This window comes from Ischnura elegans, chromosome 8 (assembly GCF_921293095.1).
Source record: "Ischnura elegans chromosome 8, ioIscEleg1.1, whole genome shotgun sequence".
NCBI classification, from domain to species: Eukaryota; Metazoa; Arthropoda; class Insecta; order Odonata; family Coenagrionidae; genus Ischnura; species Ischnura elegans.
In genome coordinates, this window is record NC_060253.1 from 81,828,772 (window position 1) to 81,848,230 (window position 19,459).

Below are 19,459 nucleotides of genomic sequence, written 5' to 3' on the forward strand. Positions count from 1 at the left end.
GGTTGGACAGATTAGCATAATTTATGTTGCATTTGTACACATGCTAATTGTTAAGTACTTAGGTTATTTATGCGTTTATGTTTCATAATTTTCCTTAGATACTTGAATATGATAGCAAAATTCTGTTTACATTGGCGTCAATAGCCTTCGTACGCAAAGACTTGATTTTCATGTCGTTTGGTCAGCAAAATGCTGGCTTCTATACCTTGCATTGCATTTTAAGCGTTTTTATTCAATATTTGCTTAATGTACTCTTGCCGTATCGCGTTTAACATGTTTCTATGATTTTGAAACTATATAGAGCCGAGTTTCTGCTTCGTTTTTCGACTATGCATTTGAATGTTTATGATGATGATATAAGATCTCGTCATGAAAGGCAGTAAAAAAATTAAAACATACTTTCCTTCATAATCATATTATCTGCAGCAAAGCATGGTTTTCTCGAGGATGCAGGATTGTTATAAAATTTCATTTACACAGCATCACAGATTGACGTTTTCACTACAAAATTGGTGAATGGATACTCGGGTTAGGTATTCACATATGTCGAGGCATCATTTGAAGCAAACAAAGAGATATTTATTGATATAAATCCATTCTCACATTCAAAATGTTTCATTGTGTGGCCATTCATTCATTGGTTTTGATGATGTGGGTATTCTTGAATGTCCATTTCTCTAGTATAGTATATAACGCCTTAGCTCAACATTCTAAGAATTAAAATATTGGTAAGCAGAAAAGAATTCAGCAAACACCCATACCTCATTCAAAATATGCGTCCAACTGAGACAACCACTGATCGGTATATCTTCAAATAATTGGTACAGTTTCAAGTTAACGCGAGAGAATTTCACTATTCCACCCACCTTCAATGAAAGTACACCATCAACTTCGCCTAGCATGTAGTCCTAACAACCGTTTGCAGTTAATCATAGAAAATGTCGCGAAAATATCATCATTTTAATATTACATCGCTGGAAACATCGAAGGGCATTATCAATGCACGAAGCCAATTAAAAGTGAGCTTTTATTCAGCTAACTCAGTCATTAACGTACAAAAAAGGTAGTGGGGAAAAGCTTTTAAATGATGCAGTATTCATTTACATTCGCACATTATATGAGAAAACGAGAAAATGCAGCTTAATAAAATCTTAGCAAAATACAACACGAAAACCCAGTCGCTAGAAACAATTGTAAACAAGTACGCATTTAAAATCGTGTGTCATCTTTTTCTTCACTTTTTCGCAGCGTTCATTGCCAACACTCAAAATTTCAATGCATGATCGAGACTTTAGGAGCTAAAGTGCCACTTTATAAAGTGAGATCCTTGAAACGACTCTGCATCGAACTTTAGCTAAAGTCTCACTTTACCCTAAAGAGAGACTTTGTTAAGTGAGCAATTTCAGTGTCGTCTATGAATCGCACCCTTAGACACTATACAGTACTTGAGGCTACGCTTCGACATATCGAGGAATAACTACGGCACGAAAAATACGGCGTAATAACCACAATATCTCCACTGTAAACTTCAATAATGTGCACGATCAAGTTGGTTAGGAACAGCATATTGCTTAAGATGACGTCATTCATGATGGCGGCGGTGCGAATTACGTTTTTCCGCCTTGAGGTTGACTCTTTCTCTATTCTCTAATACTCGTGTTTTGTAAACCGATCGTGGGCTCGTGGTCGTGTGAGCGCAAACAGGGTTGCATTTTCGAAAGAAATGTCTGTGATGAGTCCGGTATACGTTTCATAATAAAATGGCTTATAAAATTGTTTTAGCGGGAGATTCAGGTTGTGGAAAGTCCAGGTATGTCACTCAATACTCGACTAGGTTCCCGGAATACATGGGATGGATACATTCTTTGTATATCTTCTACAGTAATCAACTGCATTTTTTTATGTTGCATCAAGCTTAGTGGACACGCTTGAAGAATCTTCTCCTTGTAAACGTAATATAAAAGCTACAGTCGGAGATGAGTTTCATCCTAAGGATTTGACCATCGACGGAAAAACAACTAAAGTGCATTTATGGGTATGGACTTAGCTAGCTATGATTACTCCATTTTAAGGGATTATTTGTGTACTATTATTGTTGCTATACTTGAAAAGACATGTAATAAATGGTACCTTGATCCATTAGCATTAATTACCACCGGAAAGACTGGAGATCAAACGTCGGACCTTTGACGCTGTGGGATGAAGCGCTGTCCACTACACTGTCAATAATTGCCGTGGCAATTTTACCGAGGGGCATGGTGCTAGACACTTAACTCACTTTGGTGGCCAATCTTAAGGATTAAATATAATTTGAAGATCTATAACACCTCCCCTTTTAGGTGAAAAAAATTAAAAGTTTATAAATCAAGACAGCTTGGAGGATTAACATAGGGCCACTCTCAGTAATAGTTACAGGCGGGCCAGCAGGATGTACAATACATCATTTTTTGTAGGTAGGGTTAGGTACACCTGGTTAATTCACAAGACCACTCTCAGAGTCAGACATAGATGGATGAGCAGGAATTATAACAGTTCGGTGCGACATTTTGATCCCCTTATTTTCTCATTCTGAACAGCATTCTGGATGTGGGCATTGACATTCAGTGGTAATGTTGCATATAATGAAGGACCCAAAACTGGTCTTTTTCTCAGAAGAGTGATATTCCACCTCACAACATTTCCCTCTAAATTTTTCACGGTCCAATAAGAATGAGGACTAGGATGTCTACTGACAATGATACCAGGCTCTCAGTTGTCACACTCACTTGTTTTACTGGAAACCCTTTCACCCCTCTGTGAGGCATTTCCCTTCGTACAGAGGTTTTGTTTCAATATTCACATACTAGACTTATGAAATCTGTGTTTTCCTCCTGACTTTTCCCTGGGATCGTTTTACTAAGCTTCACCCCAATTTCTGCAAGGCCATTAGAGGGTGGATTGTGAGAACTACTTGTTCTCAGCTCTATTTTGTTACTTATATAATATCGCTGACACCCGTCGTACCCAAATGACATATTGTCTGCATAGCATCTATTACAGTTGGTGCAGTTTTGGATTTAAGTCCACAAATCAATCCACTTGGAATACCTGTCTGTGAGGACAAGATAACATTGACCAGAATAGTCAAAAATGTCTGATGTCCCACTTTTTCATATTGAAGGTTTGCCAGAGAGTGGGGTTGCAACAATTGCTTAAAATTGGGTGGGCGGAACCTCTCAAACATTCCACATGATTTGATGTTATAGTGCCATCTCAGACAACACACTTGGTGTAGTACATATGCATTACAGCTGTATCACGTGTAATTCACTTGTAATACACCTGTAATACATGTTTATTACACCAAGTGTGTTGTCTGGGATACTACATATGTGGTTTACTTTGAACTGAATAGGGTTTGGAAGTTAACCAATTTGGGAGGGCTAAGGCTAGAGGGTTGAAAGTTTGTTCAAGAAAGCCTTTTTTCAGCTTAGGCAAGTATATTTTGGTGAACGGCAGGGACAAAAGGGTGTGGGTGGTTGTAAATGGTCATTCTCTTTAAGTAACTACTTGAGAATATGTGCACTTGCTGCCAACCTCCTGGTGTATACTCTCATAGGGTTAATAACTGGAAAATACCTACAAAATTTGGTGCTCTCCTGGTGAACGATGTGGGTGAATTCTTCAGAGGAATTTCCTCCAGGAGAGCTGCTCTGTCACAGCCAGCATTTCAATGGCTAACTCTGCCATATTCCTCAGGGAATTGAGTGTTAGGTCAAGATTAATAATAGTAATATTTATTCCATTTATTCATGGATTAAAAAGTACATGTATACAATTTATAAAACAGTAACGTGGAATATAGGTACCCCATTGGTAAACCTGAATTGGGGACTACCATCTTGTCTTAAAGCAGGGGCTGGTGCAGTTTTATGAAGATTAAAAATTTTATAGCAATAGCTCAAAAACAATTTTCTTATTCAAATATATGTGTGCTGTACAAGAGTTGAATAACAAAATTAAAGAATTATAAAGTATAACATGATTTGTCCGAGTTTGTGTATCTTCCGGCCATGTGTAGAGTGGTTTCTTAATGACTAGAATCAATTTTGTAGTTTTTTTCACGTTGTCTAAATAATCTTGAGAACTGGTGTGAAAAACAGCAATTACAAGATCAATGATGGCCAATCGGAAAAGACTACATACGGCCAGAAGATGCATTAACCCGGACAAATCTTGACCCAGCAAGGACAAAAGCAGAGTTAGCCATTGAAACGTTGGCTCTGAACTGCACACCTGGTGGGAATCCAGTGAAAAATACCTCTTTACAGGTTAGCCAACTGGGCTACCCTAACAGCCCTGCTGCCCCTTTGAAGTATAGAGTGGAGGGGAACTCCTTTTTCCTTCCCTCCAAACAACTTCCCTGTGGTCACTTCTTCTCCTCCAGCCAATATGCTCATTTAGGCACCAGCAGCTTTAAAAGGAGCTATGCCTATACTTTCAGACTCCAGTCCTCGGACTTCTCGTCCTTGGGGACTATGGAGACTTACAGACTTTTCGTCCTCAGACTCGGATAAAATTAGTCCTTATCTTAACTTTTTTTCTTGCTATCAACTCATGACCTTTGTGGTGGCGGAGTAAGGTTTGGTTTCAGGTACCATTTTTTAAATGTTTTATCATATTTGATCATTATTTTTAATATCCCTAAATAAGTATAATTTCACTCATTCTACAAAGCATGCAGTTAATTTTGTATGTGAAATAATCATTTAATTGAATATGATACTAAAGTGAAAAAAATATGTATGTGTCATCCTAGGATACTTCTGGTCAAGAGAGATTTCAGTCCATGTGCCCTCAATACTTCCGCGATGCTCGAGGAGTTATTGTGGTATATGATATAACTCGGAGGAAATCATTTGAAAATGTCGGCAAGTGGGTGAAGGAAGCAAGGGATGAATCAACCGACCCTGATATAATCATAGTTGGAAATAAAATTGATCTAGTGAGTAAAAAGTTGGTTAACACAAAGTATCATAATTAAACTGTCTGGATGTGTTCATAGATATAGTTGTGCCTCAGTGCCTAAAAAGGTGCATTAACTATGTTTTAAACCTACACCATGTTGTTCCTCCCGAGTTTTGGTCAAATGAAACATTTATATATTTCATGGTCTCCTTTTCCCAAATGTAATTTGCATCATCATACCAAAAGACTACCAAAGACCTCCAATCTGAAAGGTCAAATGTGGAGAGTTGTGAAACAATGTCAGGGAAAACAAAAAGAAAATTGGGAAAAGTCATGCTGCACAAATGAAACTGTTAAAATTTTATGTTTATCTCAGAATAAAGGCATTGTGGCATGATGGGCAGGAGTCAAGTCATATTCAGCTTTGTTACTGCTATGGTTTAGAGTACCGAAATTTAAGACAATATTTTGCTTTAATAATAGGTGTGCAACTTTTGGATAGTTGGGTGGATTACTACATTGAGGTGGAGGAGGATAAGGTTTCCCTCGAAACAGCATGATATAATTCCAGTAACCTACATAATTAAAGGTATTATCTACACATATGATTTTGCTTTGAAATTATTTCCAGCACTGTAATGAGGCATGTCATTTTCATTGAATTTGTGATGCTGATTATGATCAGAGGGAACTGGTATGTCAATGAGGTAGGCAATTCTCTCTTTGTTCTGTAGTGTTGTGTATGATTGGTTACATGCTACTGTTTTATGTAGAATACATTGTAATTACATTGTATTGGCAGTACATTAGCATTACGTTGTGTTCGCAGTATGTTTTGGTATCTTCTATTAAGTTGCACATCTTGGCTTTTGCTTGGTATATGTATTATTTTAGCTGCAACATTATGGTGCATGGTGTAGTCATTTCCTGCCAGTGATAGACAGTTTTCAATAATATGTAGACACCCACGAGTCCCACTTAACTGATGTGGCCAGGTCGGGGAAAACTTTGAAGGTTGGCATATGAAGTAATCTGCATCCTTAGCATTCAAGGCACGGAGAGCTGATGAGGACGGAAGCGGGCTCGACCAGTCAACCGAAGCTGGAGTCAAACTCCAGGGGCAAAAGGGCCAGCAGATTCCACATTAGCAGATTAGGACTCAGGAAACTCAGGTCCGCACACACTTTGGGCCATTGGAATGTTTTCTTTCGTGCTCTGTGGTGAGGTATTTCCTCTCTTTATATTCATATTTGGACCTACAATTTATCAGGGTTCCCACTCAACCGTGATTAAGCCGTGAATTTCGTCTACCGTGAAAAAACCTGGAAATAGCCATGAAATTCGACATGAAACCTTAAAAACCTCTCAAACTTGATTTTAGATCTACCATTGACGGATCAAAAGAAAAATTGGTCAGTCACTCGCAGATACTGTACACGAATTTATCTGCACATGTATATTCAAAGCGCAAATATTGGTCCGTGTGTCATGACGACACAGACCTTAAGGCTGTGATTGGACGACCTTTAACCAAAGTGATCATTAACCCTGGCGAGAAATCAGACACCTCTTCACTTCCCCATCACCCTACATTTTCTCACTCACAACCTTTAGCCGGCCCTAAATTTTACTAACGATAGGCGACGTCATAAGAGCACTGTCATTGCTGCATTTTGCATTCCCGGCGTTAATCGCTTTTGCTATATTTTTAGTTAACGTGCGGCCAGTGATTTTTATGAGATAAATATTTCTTCCTAAAATGGCTTATCAAACAAACCGTGAGTTTGACGCAATTTAGACTGTGAAAACCTGGAAAAAACCGTGAATTTTATAATTTAGTTTGAGTGGGAACCCTGATTTATGTCTAGTGAAGACGAGACTCCGTAGCTGAATAGGTTTGTTTGGTGTGCAATCATTGGCGTAGAATTTTGGAAATTCAAAGTACAGTACACCCATGTCTCGTATAGCGCAATTTCGATTAGTGCAATTTCGATATAGCGCAAATTCGTTCGTCGGGGAAACATTGCAACGCAGTGTAGCCTAATCAAAATATTAAACGCTCTCGTGATAAAACGTGAACTTGCGCTAAGTACACACGAAATTTCTATCATTTTACGCATATTAATATTATTGCTTGCCTCAAATCTTCTTTTTTGTTTATATATTACTCGAAATCCATTGCTGTGCAATGACCAAAAGTATCCCAGACGGCACAGAACCCTCAGTATCTAATTCGTATGTACATAGTACCCATTGACTAACGGGATACTATGCCGCTCCGTCGCTTTTCGTCAATGGATATTTACCGTTCGCGGCCTGTCGACGAAGCGCGTACGCAGCATGTGAATGTCCGCTACTAAGCACGTACGATTGGATACGAAGCGCGCAAGAACACGGCACTCAGGCTAATCTCAATCGATTAGGTCGAAATTAGATATATCGTAACTCGCACGATCGAAAAATGTATCGAACGCAACACAATCGATAGCTACCGACCATAGCGAGAACCTGTAAGTTCTCAATAGGTAAATAACACCATATCATGAATTCTAATTATCATGAAAGACTCACGACCGACAAAGTTTTTGTCGGTTGTGAGTTTTTCATGGTAATTAGAATTCATGGTATAGTATTATTTACCCATTGAGAACTTACAAAACTTACTCGGCCACTTAAATAACTCTGCGAAAAATGAGATTCTCACGGCTAATTCACGCACCCCCAGCATCCAGCATTGTTAAGTGGCTCGTACTTACTTGGAAACCTTGAGATGTTAATTAGAGTAAATTCTTATTAATTTTGACACTAAATAAGACATCACATAGCCCACGAGCATTAAAAAGCTTACCCTAAAGCCTGACAAAATAAAATTTTTAAATAAAAATTGCCGATGAAACAGGATTGCTGACACATCTGCTATTAGTATGATCGAATTCATCATAATGCAAGCAAAAATTAACGAATAGTTCAGTCTCAGCTACTAAAACTTACCCATATCAGGCGCTAAAGTATTTGAAAAATTATTTGGTATGAGTCAAAGTCCCTAGGTCACTGCAGTAAATGTATCAACCTATACAAATATGAAAGTCCAGCCAAATCACCAGCATAAACACTTGTAAAATAAAACATGGTATCTCTTAGATCACACCTCCGATTTTATACTTACTTTGCATGAAGTCACCACCACAAGGAATTTTAAAGAGGCAGGAAAGAAAAAACCCACAGAAATACAATACATATATTATGTATTTTCTATTGTCAACCACAATAATATTTCCAATTTTCTCTTCTATCCCACATCTAATTTAGCGAAACAATTACTCTTATTCTCTTTCGAATAGAAAATTATTTAAAAGAGGAGTGGTCGATAAACATAAAAACTATCTTCAATTCTTTCTCCGATGAACGTCCACTATCACAGCATCAACTTGCACAAATCAAATCCACATCCACAAATATGTCACTTCTGCCACAATGTCTGTATTATGTATTTTATATTGTCAACCACAATAATATTTCCAATTTTCTCTTCTATCCCACATCTAATTTAGCGAAACAATTACTCTTATTCTCTTTCGAATAGAAAATTATTTAAAAGAGGACTGGTCGATACATACAAACTATCGTCAATACTTTCTCCGATGAACGTCCACTATCACTGCACCAACTTGCACAAATCAAATCCACATCCACAAATATGTCACTTCTGCCACAATGTCTGTCTTCTTGGCGACAGGTAACAGTGAAGCAATGGTACCTTCCTCCAATCTGGCCACCTTCAATTCAGCAAGAATTTTCTCCTCGTCTTCTCGTCCAAGGCCACAGATTATTTTCTGATATCACAAGGTGCGATGTGAAGCTCACACACCTAAAATTAATAAGTAATAAAATACCATGTAACTTATTAGGTCAAATCATTTCCAATTTTTGGTATTTCTGCATGAGAAATCAAATTACTATAGGCTCGTAAATATAGTAAATATTTGTATGCCTGATATTTTTATTGTTTTAAACTATAGCATAAGATAATTTGAAATGATGAAAGCCGACGTGTAATACACCATAGGGCAAGCTAAGAAGCAATATTCGATCCTATAAACTTGGCAGCTTATTCCTAGTTTCTCCTTTAACCACACGTTTACCGAATGAATTAATACAAAAAAGACAACTAAAATGCAAGAATTTTCAAAAGAATTGCTGCTACAATATTTTGAATCACCATTTTTAGTACTGAATAGTACTATAGTACTTCAGTACTGAATAGTTCGGGATGTTGATGCATCAACATCCCGAAGCCACTTCTAACTTAAAATTGCATCCAAATAATTACAGCGAGAAAGAGTCCATACCTCACAGTTTTTCGTAGGGGTGAAATGTTTTCTTCTTATCGCCCAAATGCACTTCTTCTTCAACTCAGGATCTTTTGGAAAGCTAAAAACTTGATCCATGTCCCGGAGTTTCCATTACATCCCGACATTACACACACGGAAGGCATTTTTAACAAAAAATATCTCACAAACACGTTTCTGAAGCCCAGAGAATGAAATTAAAGAATAAGGGAAACTTCACCATTACCAGACACTCTATTTTTCACTAACTTAACCACAAAAATCCCTGAAATGTGGTGAGACGTGACGTAGACCATGCCATCTCCAACGTCTCCAACGGCTTGTGAAGGCATGTGATCTTTCTAGGAGGATATGGCACGATGGCACCAGATGGCACCACCCGCGAAAGAAAATGGTCCCAGGCCGAATACAGTTTTATCGATGAGATACAATTTTATCGATGCATATGAATTTGCCAGTCCTCTTGCATCTTTTTTCGTCATTAAAGGAAATAAAGAAACAAAACCTTCTAAGTAACTTCCTAAGCGCGATTTTTGTATCTTGATTGTCCACCCTCGTATTTAGGTACGAAAACTTCCTGTGCCGTCTGGGATTACTCGTCATTGGGTCCAGATAGCCGGCCTACCGAAGTAATTTATCTCGTCTCCTTAACAGAATGATAATAAATAATTTAGATCGTTAATTAAGCGTGGAGCTTGTGGAAATGATTTTTTTTCAGCAAAATGGTTTGAGACGTATTTTTGCCATCATACGTTATCGGGCGATTGACTTCCAGGTAGAGGGTCTACGCTAAAGCCCTCAAGGTCATCGGTATTCACGCGGGAGAAATGGAGCGGTGGCCGAGTTGCGCATGAATAGCATCAACACATAAAAGGGTCCGCTATAGAGTCTCAAACACAATGGCTTCGTTCCCTCCCCGCAATCTTAGGCCTTCTGCGTCTCAGGAATACAGTGCAGCAGTGGAAGGTGATATAGATTGAGCCATACAGAGTAAAAACCAAGAGAATATGGCAAAAAATAGGAATGCGTGTAGAAAAATCAAGAATTTATCAAGAAAAACTATAAACCTAGGAGAGGAATTGAAAGAGGTCAATTGCTTTGAAAATGGAGAGCGTCAAAGCGATATTGCACGGAAGTTTAAACGCACGATGCCTTATTCTGAATAAAGACGAAGTTAAAACATCAGTGACCTCAGCCGCACCAACTTCAACCAAGCGGTCTACAAATACGGAAAGTTCATAGTGAATCAGTACAAAAAGACGAGAGTGGTAATCGCTCCGAGACATTTAGTGAAAGCTCCGGTTGGTTCCAGAATTTAAACGGCAAGCAGGTATTTTCAGTGCGGCGATATCAGGTGAATCTGCAAGTGTTGATAGCGCAGTCACCGCAACATTTTCTGATGAACTCCAAGCTGTGATTGAAAGTGGCTCCTTTCGCCCTCAACCAGTTTTTAGTGTTGACGAGACGATATTATTTTGGAAAAGAATGCAATCTCGTTCATTCATTTTCAGGGAAGGAAAACCTGGGTCAGGTTTCAAGGCATTTAAAGACTGTTTCACGTAGCTGCTAATGACTCGGAGGACTTCAAATTAAAATGATTTATAATTCATTAACTCCGCTAGCTATGAAATGGCATTCAAAGTAGCATTTTCCTGTCATTTCGGTGAGCGACAAAAGGGCCTGGGTGACACAATAGTTGTTTTTAGACAAGTTTGAAAAATCGTCAACTGCCGGCAACGCATTACGAACCCCTGAGATAGCAGATGTTAGCCCACCCGCACGACAGGAGGGAATTTCAAAAGCACGTAAGAATTTTTTTTAACGTGAATAAAAGTCTTTGAATGCGTGCATACTATCTTTAAAGATGTTTTCAACGATAAACATTTATATAAATCATGTTTTCTAAGGCTTTTTATGGGAATATAGATGTTTTAGAGGAAATTCAATACCCAAGACCTATGCTACCAGGAACGCATCCCTATCTTCCCAATGTTAAAACGCTCTCGTATAACGCAAATTTGTATAGCGCAAAGACCCCAAGGAACGCATCCCTTGCGCTATACGAGACATGGGTGTACACTCCCGATTATCCGGGCTAGTGATGGGGAGAGATAGCACGGATAATCGGAAAACACAGATAACTCCAACTTTCACTTAAATGTCTTGCAATGTTCATATTTTACTTAAAAGAAACAATATATTATTATCTATGCAGTTATTCTGTTATTTTAGAGTGCTTCCCAGACTCAATGAGAGATTTCTTTGCCATTTTGCGATCTTTTTAGCAGCAATAACATCCTTGTACTCATTATTAATGTAAGTGCATGTAAGGCCTGGCCATGTTAGGCCTGGTTTCGAAAACCACTCATCGGTGGCTGTGTTATCACGGATACAGAAAAGTGGTTTGCACGAATGCTTCAAAACCACTGCTTGATGTCAGAAACTACACTGTCAGGCACCACGCCACGTAGTCACGTCTCGCACAAGTTGCCCGGGTTGCAACTGCTGCGGGAGGTGTATCCGTGATCACGGAGTGTGGTCGCGCACTGCGAGGCTTGGAAGACAGGAACACAGTGCTCCCGTGAATGGAGCTAGCGCGTGATCGCTTCTGTTTTACGAAGGGGATTCTGACGGAAATAATAAGCCCGGTGTATCCTAGCATTAATGCGGTAATTCCGATGATTTTGCGTCCGATTTTATTGTTTTGTAAAGAACGTGGAAAAAATTGAGCGATAGTGAAAATCTTGCACAGATAATCCGCAACTCTGATAAACCACAGCTGGATAATCAGGAGTCTGCTGTAATTAAATTCTTTTAATGTTTATAGTAGAGGCATTCTTACAGCATTTATGCAGATGGATCAAGCAAAAGTTAATTCTGAACTTTTTTAAATGACTAAAGTTATTAAAAATTATGACTATCTACGTTAGCACATCTATAACTAAATTGATTCATTCGCTGAGAGGAAATAAACTGGCAAATTTTCGATGATTAAATAAAGGAGATATTTTAGATTATAAATTAAAAAGCTAAATAACCTTGTCAAAACCCTTTATGGAGGTACAAATAGATACTGGAAGCGTAAGTGGTGACAGCATATGCTCAAATGTAGGGTTATTGAGACTAGATGAGTTACATACATTTATGTAGTATTATTTTATTTACAATTATTTTCATAGCACTTACAAAATAGTATGTCCCATTCAAAACCCTGAAATTTTCCGATCTTGCAGATAATACTTTGTTTCACTGAAATACACAAAATTAGGCAATGATGCTTTTGACGTATTTTCAGGCAATGCAGGTCAGCTCATTCATTTGGTAACATCTTGTTCACTCATAATTTTCAAAAGAATGCAAATGATTTTGAGTACCATATTTTCAGGCATCATGTAGGGTTGTTTGTAAGCGATTTTAAATTATTTTTTTAAGTAATAAAGGTGCATAAATCGAAAGAGATGGATAGGTTAAATAAAATGAAATAGTCAACATTAAAAAAATTTGCACATGGACTTATTCAATAAATCCTGTGTTCATTACTATTTTGCAAAACCATGAATTAAAGAATACTACCAATTTTAAATTTGAGAAAATTGTGTTTTGTTAATTTCATGCAAAGCACAGCAAATTTACATTATCCCAGCTACAAATATAGGAATTAAATGAGGTGGGATGAAGTTACACATTTGTATAATGCTTCTTTAATAATAATAATTATAAGTTTATTAGTCCAGTGATCAAGTACATGATATAGGACAGGTCAGACATTTTCAATCCAATCTGTATTTTCTAAAATATTTGAGAAGGTATATTTTAATAGATTCATATCATTCTTGGAGTGCGATAGGCTTTTTTCTTCTGATCAGCATGGTTTCCACCGAGGGAAATCCACAATCTCTGCTGTCTGTGATGTTATTAATCATATTCTGTTCGCATCGGACAGTAAATTAGAAATTGCTGCTATGTTCTTCGACCTCAGCAAGGCTTTTGATAGTGTGACTCACCCACTAGACACTGTGTCCAATCAGTGTAAATTAGTATCTGATAATCTAAGTTACTGGTGCTCAAACAACCTCCTTGATCTTAATGTTGAGAAGTCCCAAATTGTCTATTTTAAAAGTAAGAACAAAACATACTGTTCTATTAGTGTTCACATTAACCAAAAACCAATTCCCCTGGTGGAATGTGTGAAATTTCTTGGGCTACAGCTCGATGCTTCACTTACTTGGGAATCTCATATTAATATACTGACCAAGAAGTTAAGTTCCAAATGTTTTCTAATACCATCCATAAGATCCACTGTATCTCAAGACGTGCTGATGGCCTTGTACATACTATGGACAGATTTACTTCCATTTAACATATGGCATTTTATTCTGGGGTTCCTCACCCCATGCATCCAAAATCTTTAAAATGCAAAAAAGAGCTGTGAGACTAATCGCAAAATCTCATTATCATGCCCCTAGCGAACCAATTTTTAGAAACCTGGGCCTTCTACCTTTTCCTTGTGTCTATATTTTACATGTGTTATTGTGCACTCATAATAATTTGAACCGATTTAATAAAAACAGTGCTGCACACAATCACTACAAAAATAATCAGTCCGGCCGCCGAGAGTTGTCCGTTGACAGCTCAGAAGAAGGGGTGGGGAACCCTTCGCCAAAACAGTTTGCAGCCAATCGATGTCCCCCAAACGCACCTCACACCCTCGCCTAGTCATGCAACGTTGTCACATGCATATTAAGCACCGAAACAAGCCTGAGCCACGAAAACAAAACTTTCCATAGATTGTCTCTTTGCTCTTGCGTGCGTTCTTAGTTCACTGTACTGTAGGTGTTGCTGTGGTGGTGTTGCTGTGTATGGTGGTGATCTGGATAGTTACTTGTGCTTTTTCCAATGCTTTTCACGAAAACTTCTCAGCGCTTTCAACGGAAGTATTTCATTAAAGTGGTTAAAGAAGGCTTCGAGTTTCTTTGTTTAACATAGTATTTCTGATTGATTTCATCTTCTGTCATCATGAGCGGGAAGAAACGTGGTCATGGTGTGACACTGAATTCCCAAACACGGGAATTAATCGCGAGTATTTATGTATATTTTGAAAAGGAAAAATTCCATGGCAGTCCCCTAATTCCATTAGCAAGAGTGATAGATGGAACAGCTGAAGCATGCGGAACCAGTTCCAAATCAGTTTCGAGGATCCTGAAAGAAAAAAATGGTGACCGTAATAGTGAAAACATAGAACCTTCTGTTTTAAGAACACCCGGAAAGAAATGGCGCAGGCGAAGTCAGAAAACAAGCATTGACAATTTCGACGAGGAAGCAGTCCGTAGGCATATCCACGGTTACTACGAGAGAAGGGAATATCCAACTGTTCGGAAACTGCTGATATCCTTGAAAGAAGCAGATCTATTTGAAGTTTTTGTTTCTCGAAGGAAGGACTACTCTCAATTATGTTGAGTTTTAAAATCATAGGATAAAACGAATAGAAGGAAAATTACTTGCTTTATTTAATGTCAAATCAGAAACTGCATTTGGTTCACTGGAGTCCTTTCTATGATTCTTTTTTTCCTAGAGTAATCATTTACACTCCGGCATTTAAATTAGCAGCATTTTTCTATAATTACTTCAATTACCAGTTCGTTTGAGGGCACTACGTGATATTTGCGCGATCGCTATTTTTCTCAGTGAGCGCAGAGTAGTAGGAAAGTAAAGGATAAAAAGGTAATGCTGACCGCGACTCTTCCGTTGGCCCTTCACGCCCGTCGTCCCTTCCGGCTCCTTTCTTCACGGAACCCTTTTGTTTACGTGTGGTGTGGGCGTTTTCCTTTCTGACCTGGCAACATTGCCCCCTACCCCTTCTAGCTGTCAACGGACAACTCTCGGCGGCCGGACTGTACACCAGAAGCTCCAATGACCTACATGTACCATATGTACGCACTGAAACTGCATCATGTGGTCCTAACTTAATGGGTCTTAAACTGTACAATGCATTGCCTAATGAATTGAAATGCATTAATAGTTCTTCTATATTGAAGACCAGAATCAAGGAAATTTTACTCCATAAAATGTACTACAAAGTTGATGATCTCATTAATGACCGAATATAATATTGTTTTTAGTGTTTTTTTTTTCTTCTTATTCTTGTAATTCTTTCAACTAGGATATCATCAGATTGAATTTTTGTTCCTTAATTTTCATAGGAAAACCGTGCAGTGAGCAGAGAAGAAGGACTTAAGCTAGCAAGGGAAAATGATTTTTTATTCCTGGAAACAAGTGCCTTTCAAGGTGATGGAATCATTCCTGTGTTGGAGAAACTAGTGCGCAAGGTGAACAATTGTAACATATGTCTTAATTAAAACAAGTATACATTAAGTTTTCAGTATAGTATGGGCCCTGAAATTTTTTTGAATTGTCAGTTATATACAGTGAAACTTCTATTTTACACTTTTGAATGGGCCACTTACAAAAAGAGCAAAATTGAGGATATTGTTAAATAGAGTATCATTGCTTAAAGGCTGTATTGTTTGGGACCTGATAAAAACTGCAAAATCAGGGAAAATGTATAATGTGGGAATGTAAAATCGAGGTTTCACTGTTGTTGGTTCAATTACTTCCTGGATAATACTAAAAAACAAGCTTTTTTCAATGTAAAAAGTTCTGGTCGAAAATGCACCATTTTTAAACTTCTGAAATTTTGCACCAATCACTCCGATTGGCTGTGAGTTTGCACTGTTGCTGTATGCTCTGGACAACTCATAACCTTGAATGCTTTGCTTGCCAGAGATCATGATGCACCCAAGGCAGCGCATTAGCTCAATGGTAGTACGGCAACATGGCAAACTCGCGGCAAATCAAAGTGCTTGGCTCAAATTTTCTGTACTTAAAATATGGAGCGTTTTCAACCTATAAATTAATGTCCATTTAAACCTGATTTTCCAATATTTTATGTAAAAAATGACCTACCCATGTAAGTCATGGTGGATTTAAAGTGACATTAAAAAGAAGATGCTTAGAAAGTATGTACCTTCTTTGCTTCCACATTATACATTTATACTATCTGTAAAATGAAAAAAATCAATGGAGCCCTTATTGCTCTTACAAATAATTTTTGCTCCCTCGAAAACTGGAGCGAAATACTTTATCCTTGCCTTAGTGCGGTGGAGGACACATTTCCTTGTACCCATTGTGCAATGAGAAGGCATCTCATTCATAAGCTGAGAAGGATATCCCCATTATTTTCGTCCTGCAGTGGACACTTTAAACCTCGGTATCCATGGTAGGCGTGCTAGGCCCTTTGTCAAGATGGAAACTCGCATGATGGGCATTTCTTTGAGTCCACATTCTACAATGATATTGGTGGGATTTCATCGTTTTTTGACCCTCAGTAGTTTTATCCACCTGAACATGACTTTACATCACGTGCTCAGGCTTCACTATGTGGACACCATGAGAATGAACTAAAATGGTAAACTTCCACACAATTTTATTTATTTAAGTACCGACCCGGTTTTGACACGTAGTGTCATTATCAAGGTACAAATTTGGCCTTCCTCATTGTATATATACCGTCCAGCAAGAGAAGGGTGGGGTGGAAAGGATAGCAAGGGGGGGGGAGACAGTTTGACTAAAAAGTTGGGTAATAGGGAAGGTTTTTGAAGGAGGGGGGGACGAGGGATTACGTAAAGGCAGTGAATGTGGGAGGTAGGAAGAGAAGTCATAGCAACCAGGAAAGGAGCGGGTGTTGGTGAAGGTTAGAACATGAATTGAATGAGAAACTTATGTGCTTTGAAATACATATAAGTTTTGCATTAAATTTGGTAATTTTCAGTTGCTCTTGGACTCAGCACCATCACAGAAGGCCCAACTGAAAATTTTATATGTACTTTTATAAAAAAAAAAGGAATTTTTATACAATTGATTAAGTCTTTTAATACATACTCAGTAATGTAAGAGTAAAAACCTTTTCTACATTTTATTTACTTTCTTGCTCAGTATTTTTTCTTTACTTTTTTGTTTATGAATAATATCGTTTGCTTGTCAGATGTTGCCACGTCCGGTCCACCCCAAGCCTCCAAATACTATCCATTTGACCCGGCAGGCATATGATACAGCTGTGAACAAGGAAAGAAGCTGGTTTGAAAGATGTTGCTGGTAATATGAACTTAACATCAGGTGCACATATGCTTATGGAGATATCAAAGTGTGGCTTAGCATCTCAGCAATACATGTGTATGCATGTGTGGGAATGCTTCTTACTGCAAGAGCCCTCAAGGTGAATGCATGAATCTTGAAAGAATTGATCAGAGCATCATTCAACTTTGGGGTTTGCATTATTGCCTCATCTTATTTGGAATCAAAAGAATGGGGCTGGCTCACTATTCCATAAACAGCTAAAAACATAGTATGTACTTCATGAACATTTCTTAAAACTGTGTTTATTCTGAGGCTATTCAAAAGTTTTCTCCTGTGATATGTATACGTTTAAAATCATCAGCCAGTACTCATTCATTGAGAATCAGCTGATACTTCTTGGGAAGACTCGTGTTAATAAGGTCACAATTCATAACTGGGAGACCTATATGATGGAATTGACGAACATAATTTTAGAAATATATTTGAAAACTTTATTTTCTTATTAAAATGAAGTACATATGTATGTATGTGATCCTGGTTGTGCTTCAGATTTTACTTGTGATTGCCTGTTCAATGCAAATATTTTGCGTCTTCCAAAGTGCCTACATGTGTGTCTACTGTAAACTGTATCATGTATTATTTTTGTTCTTGTGGATTTGTCCTGAACAATAAATATTTTGCTATCTATCTATCTAAATGTTGTCATAGTTCTGCTCCAAATGTGGTCGCCATTTTTGAGTAAAGAAATCAATCATGCTTTATTCCACAGAATATGGTTAGTTTCAACTCATAGTCATCAATATCTGGAGGTATATCCACGTCTTGAAAAACATCGTAGTATTATAATCTTGTAGCACAATGGTGCACTGCAACCCTCCGTTTTTCCTTTTTCCCAGCTAGTTCCTTCTGCTCTTGTTTTCTTTGATAATGGGAGGATTAGTTACTTCTGGTTATAAAAGTAATTCCATTTTACTGATACATAAGCTGTGGGAGACAAATTCATTTGCTCTTTGGGAGCAATCTTTCAAGATATGGTACAGGTAATGAGAGCTCTACAGCCTCAATAAAGAAGCAGAAAATTGTCCCCAATGGCTGTAACGTAAGAGATCATGCCACTGGTACAAGACAAATTACTGTGATTGATCACTCAACATTTTATTGTTCAAAGAAATCAAATATGTTGAGATGGAAAATTTGGATTTCATAACTGGTCCATGTATCCTGTACAGGTTACCGTAGTATCACTGGTGCCGGAGCATTTCCTCCTTGTGTTGAGCCCAATGAGTGCTGTATGTACAGGGTGCATCCGAAAATAATGCAACAATGTTTAAAAATATTTATTGAACATATTTGCATAATCTTTTAAATTCCTCGAAGCACTGCCTTGGACTTCTACAAATATTTTCCAGCGACTCTGCCATGACCAGAACGCACCCTGGAAGGCTTTTCCAAGGACCTCTCGCAAGGTCCTTGTCATGACTGATTGTGTCTCTTATAAAGACAAAAAAATTGGTTCATTACAGGGGTACTTACGTTTGAGGTAATAGAAAAAAGTGTGCTGGGTCGACTTCAGGGCTATGGGGGATGGCAGCGTTTGAATCCTGTGTTTTGCGAGGAACTCGTGGACTCATAGACTGTTGTGGCAAGGTGCTTTGTTGACATGGATTTGCCAGGTAGTGGAAATGTCTTTTATTGTCCTGATGACCCTTTTTCGGAGCCTTTACAGCATGTATATGTAATGGGCAGAATTAACTGTCTGTCCTTGAGAAACATTCCTAATAGACCACTCCTTTAGAACCCTTGCAAAGTTGTCTTTGAGTTGAGTGCTTGTGAAGGATTTCTGGTTGAGAAACCGGAGTTGGTCAGTGCTGCAAATACGCCCATTCCAGCAAACCAATGTAGTAATTTTTCTCGTACCTGTGACATGATCCCCAACGTTTTGGCCAAGGAAGGGCATAATACAGGCCGTACAGTATTTGAAGTACTGAATTCCACTCCAATTGTATTTGAAAAGCAAAATACAAAATACT

General features: G+C 38.1%; 1 protein-coding gene across 3 annotated transcripts; it reads left to right on the top strand.

Moving 5' to 3' along the window:
• Positions 1–1,630: 1,630 nt before the first annotated feature.
• LOC124163830 (ras-related protein Rab-18-like) lies at positions 1,631–18,120 on the top strand. 3 transcript variants are annotated; one of them, XR_006865848.1, is made up of 6 exons: positions 1,631–1,810; positions 1,915–2,035; positions 4,799–4,984; positions 5,431–5,654; positions 15,497–15,622; positions 17,338–18,120. XR_006865848.1 is itself a non-coding variant. In XM_046540932.1 (5 exons), exons 1-5 carry the CDS (start codon positions 1,761–1,763, stop codon positions 17,449–17,451), a joined length of 597 nt encoding a protein of 198 aa, XP_046396888.1. In that variant the 5' UTR covers positions 1,631–1,760; the 3' UTR covers positions 17,452–18,120. The 3 variants fall into 3 exon arrangements, 1 of the variants encoding a protein (XP_046396888.1); XR_006865847.1 differs by lacking the exon at positions 5,431–5,654 and adding an exon at positions 5,992–6,119; XM_046540932.1 differs by lacking the exon at positions 5,431–5,654.
• Positions 18,121–19,459: the final 1,339 nt, after the last annotated feature.

Coding starts and splice junctions, on each gene's coding strand:
- LOC124163830 (XM_046540932.1), top strand. CDS start 1,761: ATGGCTTATAAAATTGTTTTAGCGGGAGATTCAGGTTGTGGAAAGTCC. Junction 4,985..15,496: donor TTGGAAATAAAATTGATCTA/GTGAGTAAAAAG, acceptor TAATTTTCATAG/GAAAACCGTGCAGTGAGCAG. Junction 15,623..17,337: donor TGGAGAAACTAGTGCGCAAG/GTGAACAATTGT, acceptor TTTGCTTGTCAG/ATGTTGCCACGTCCGGTCCA.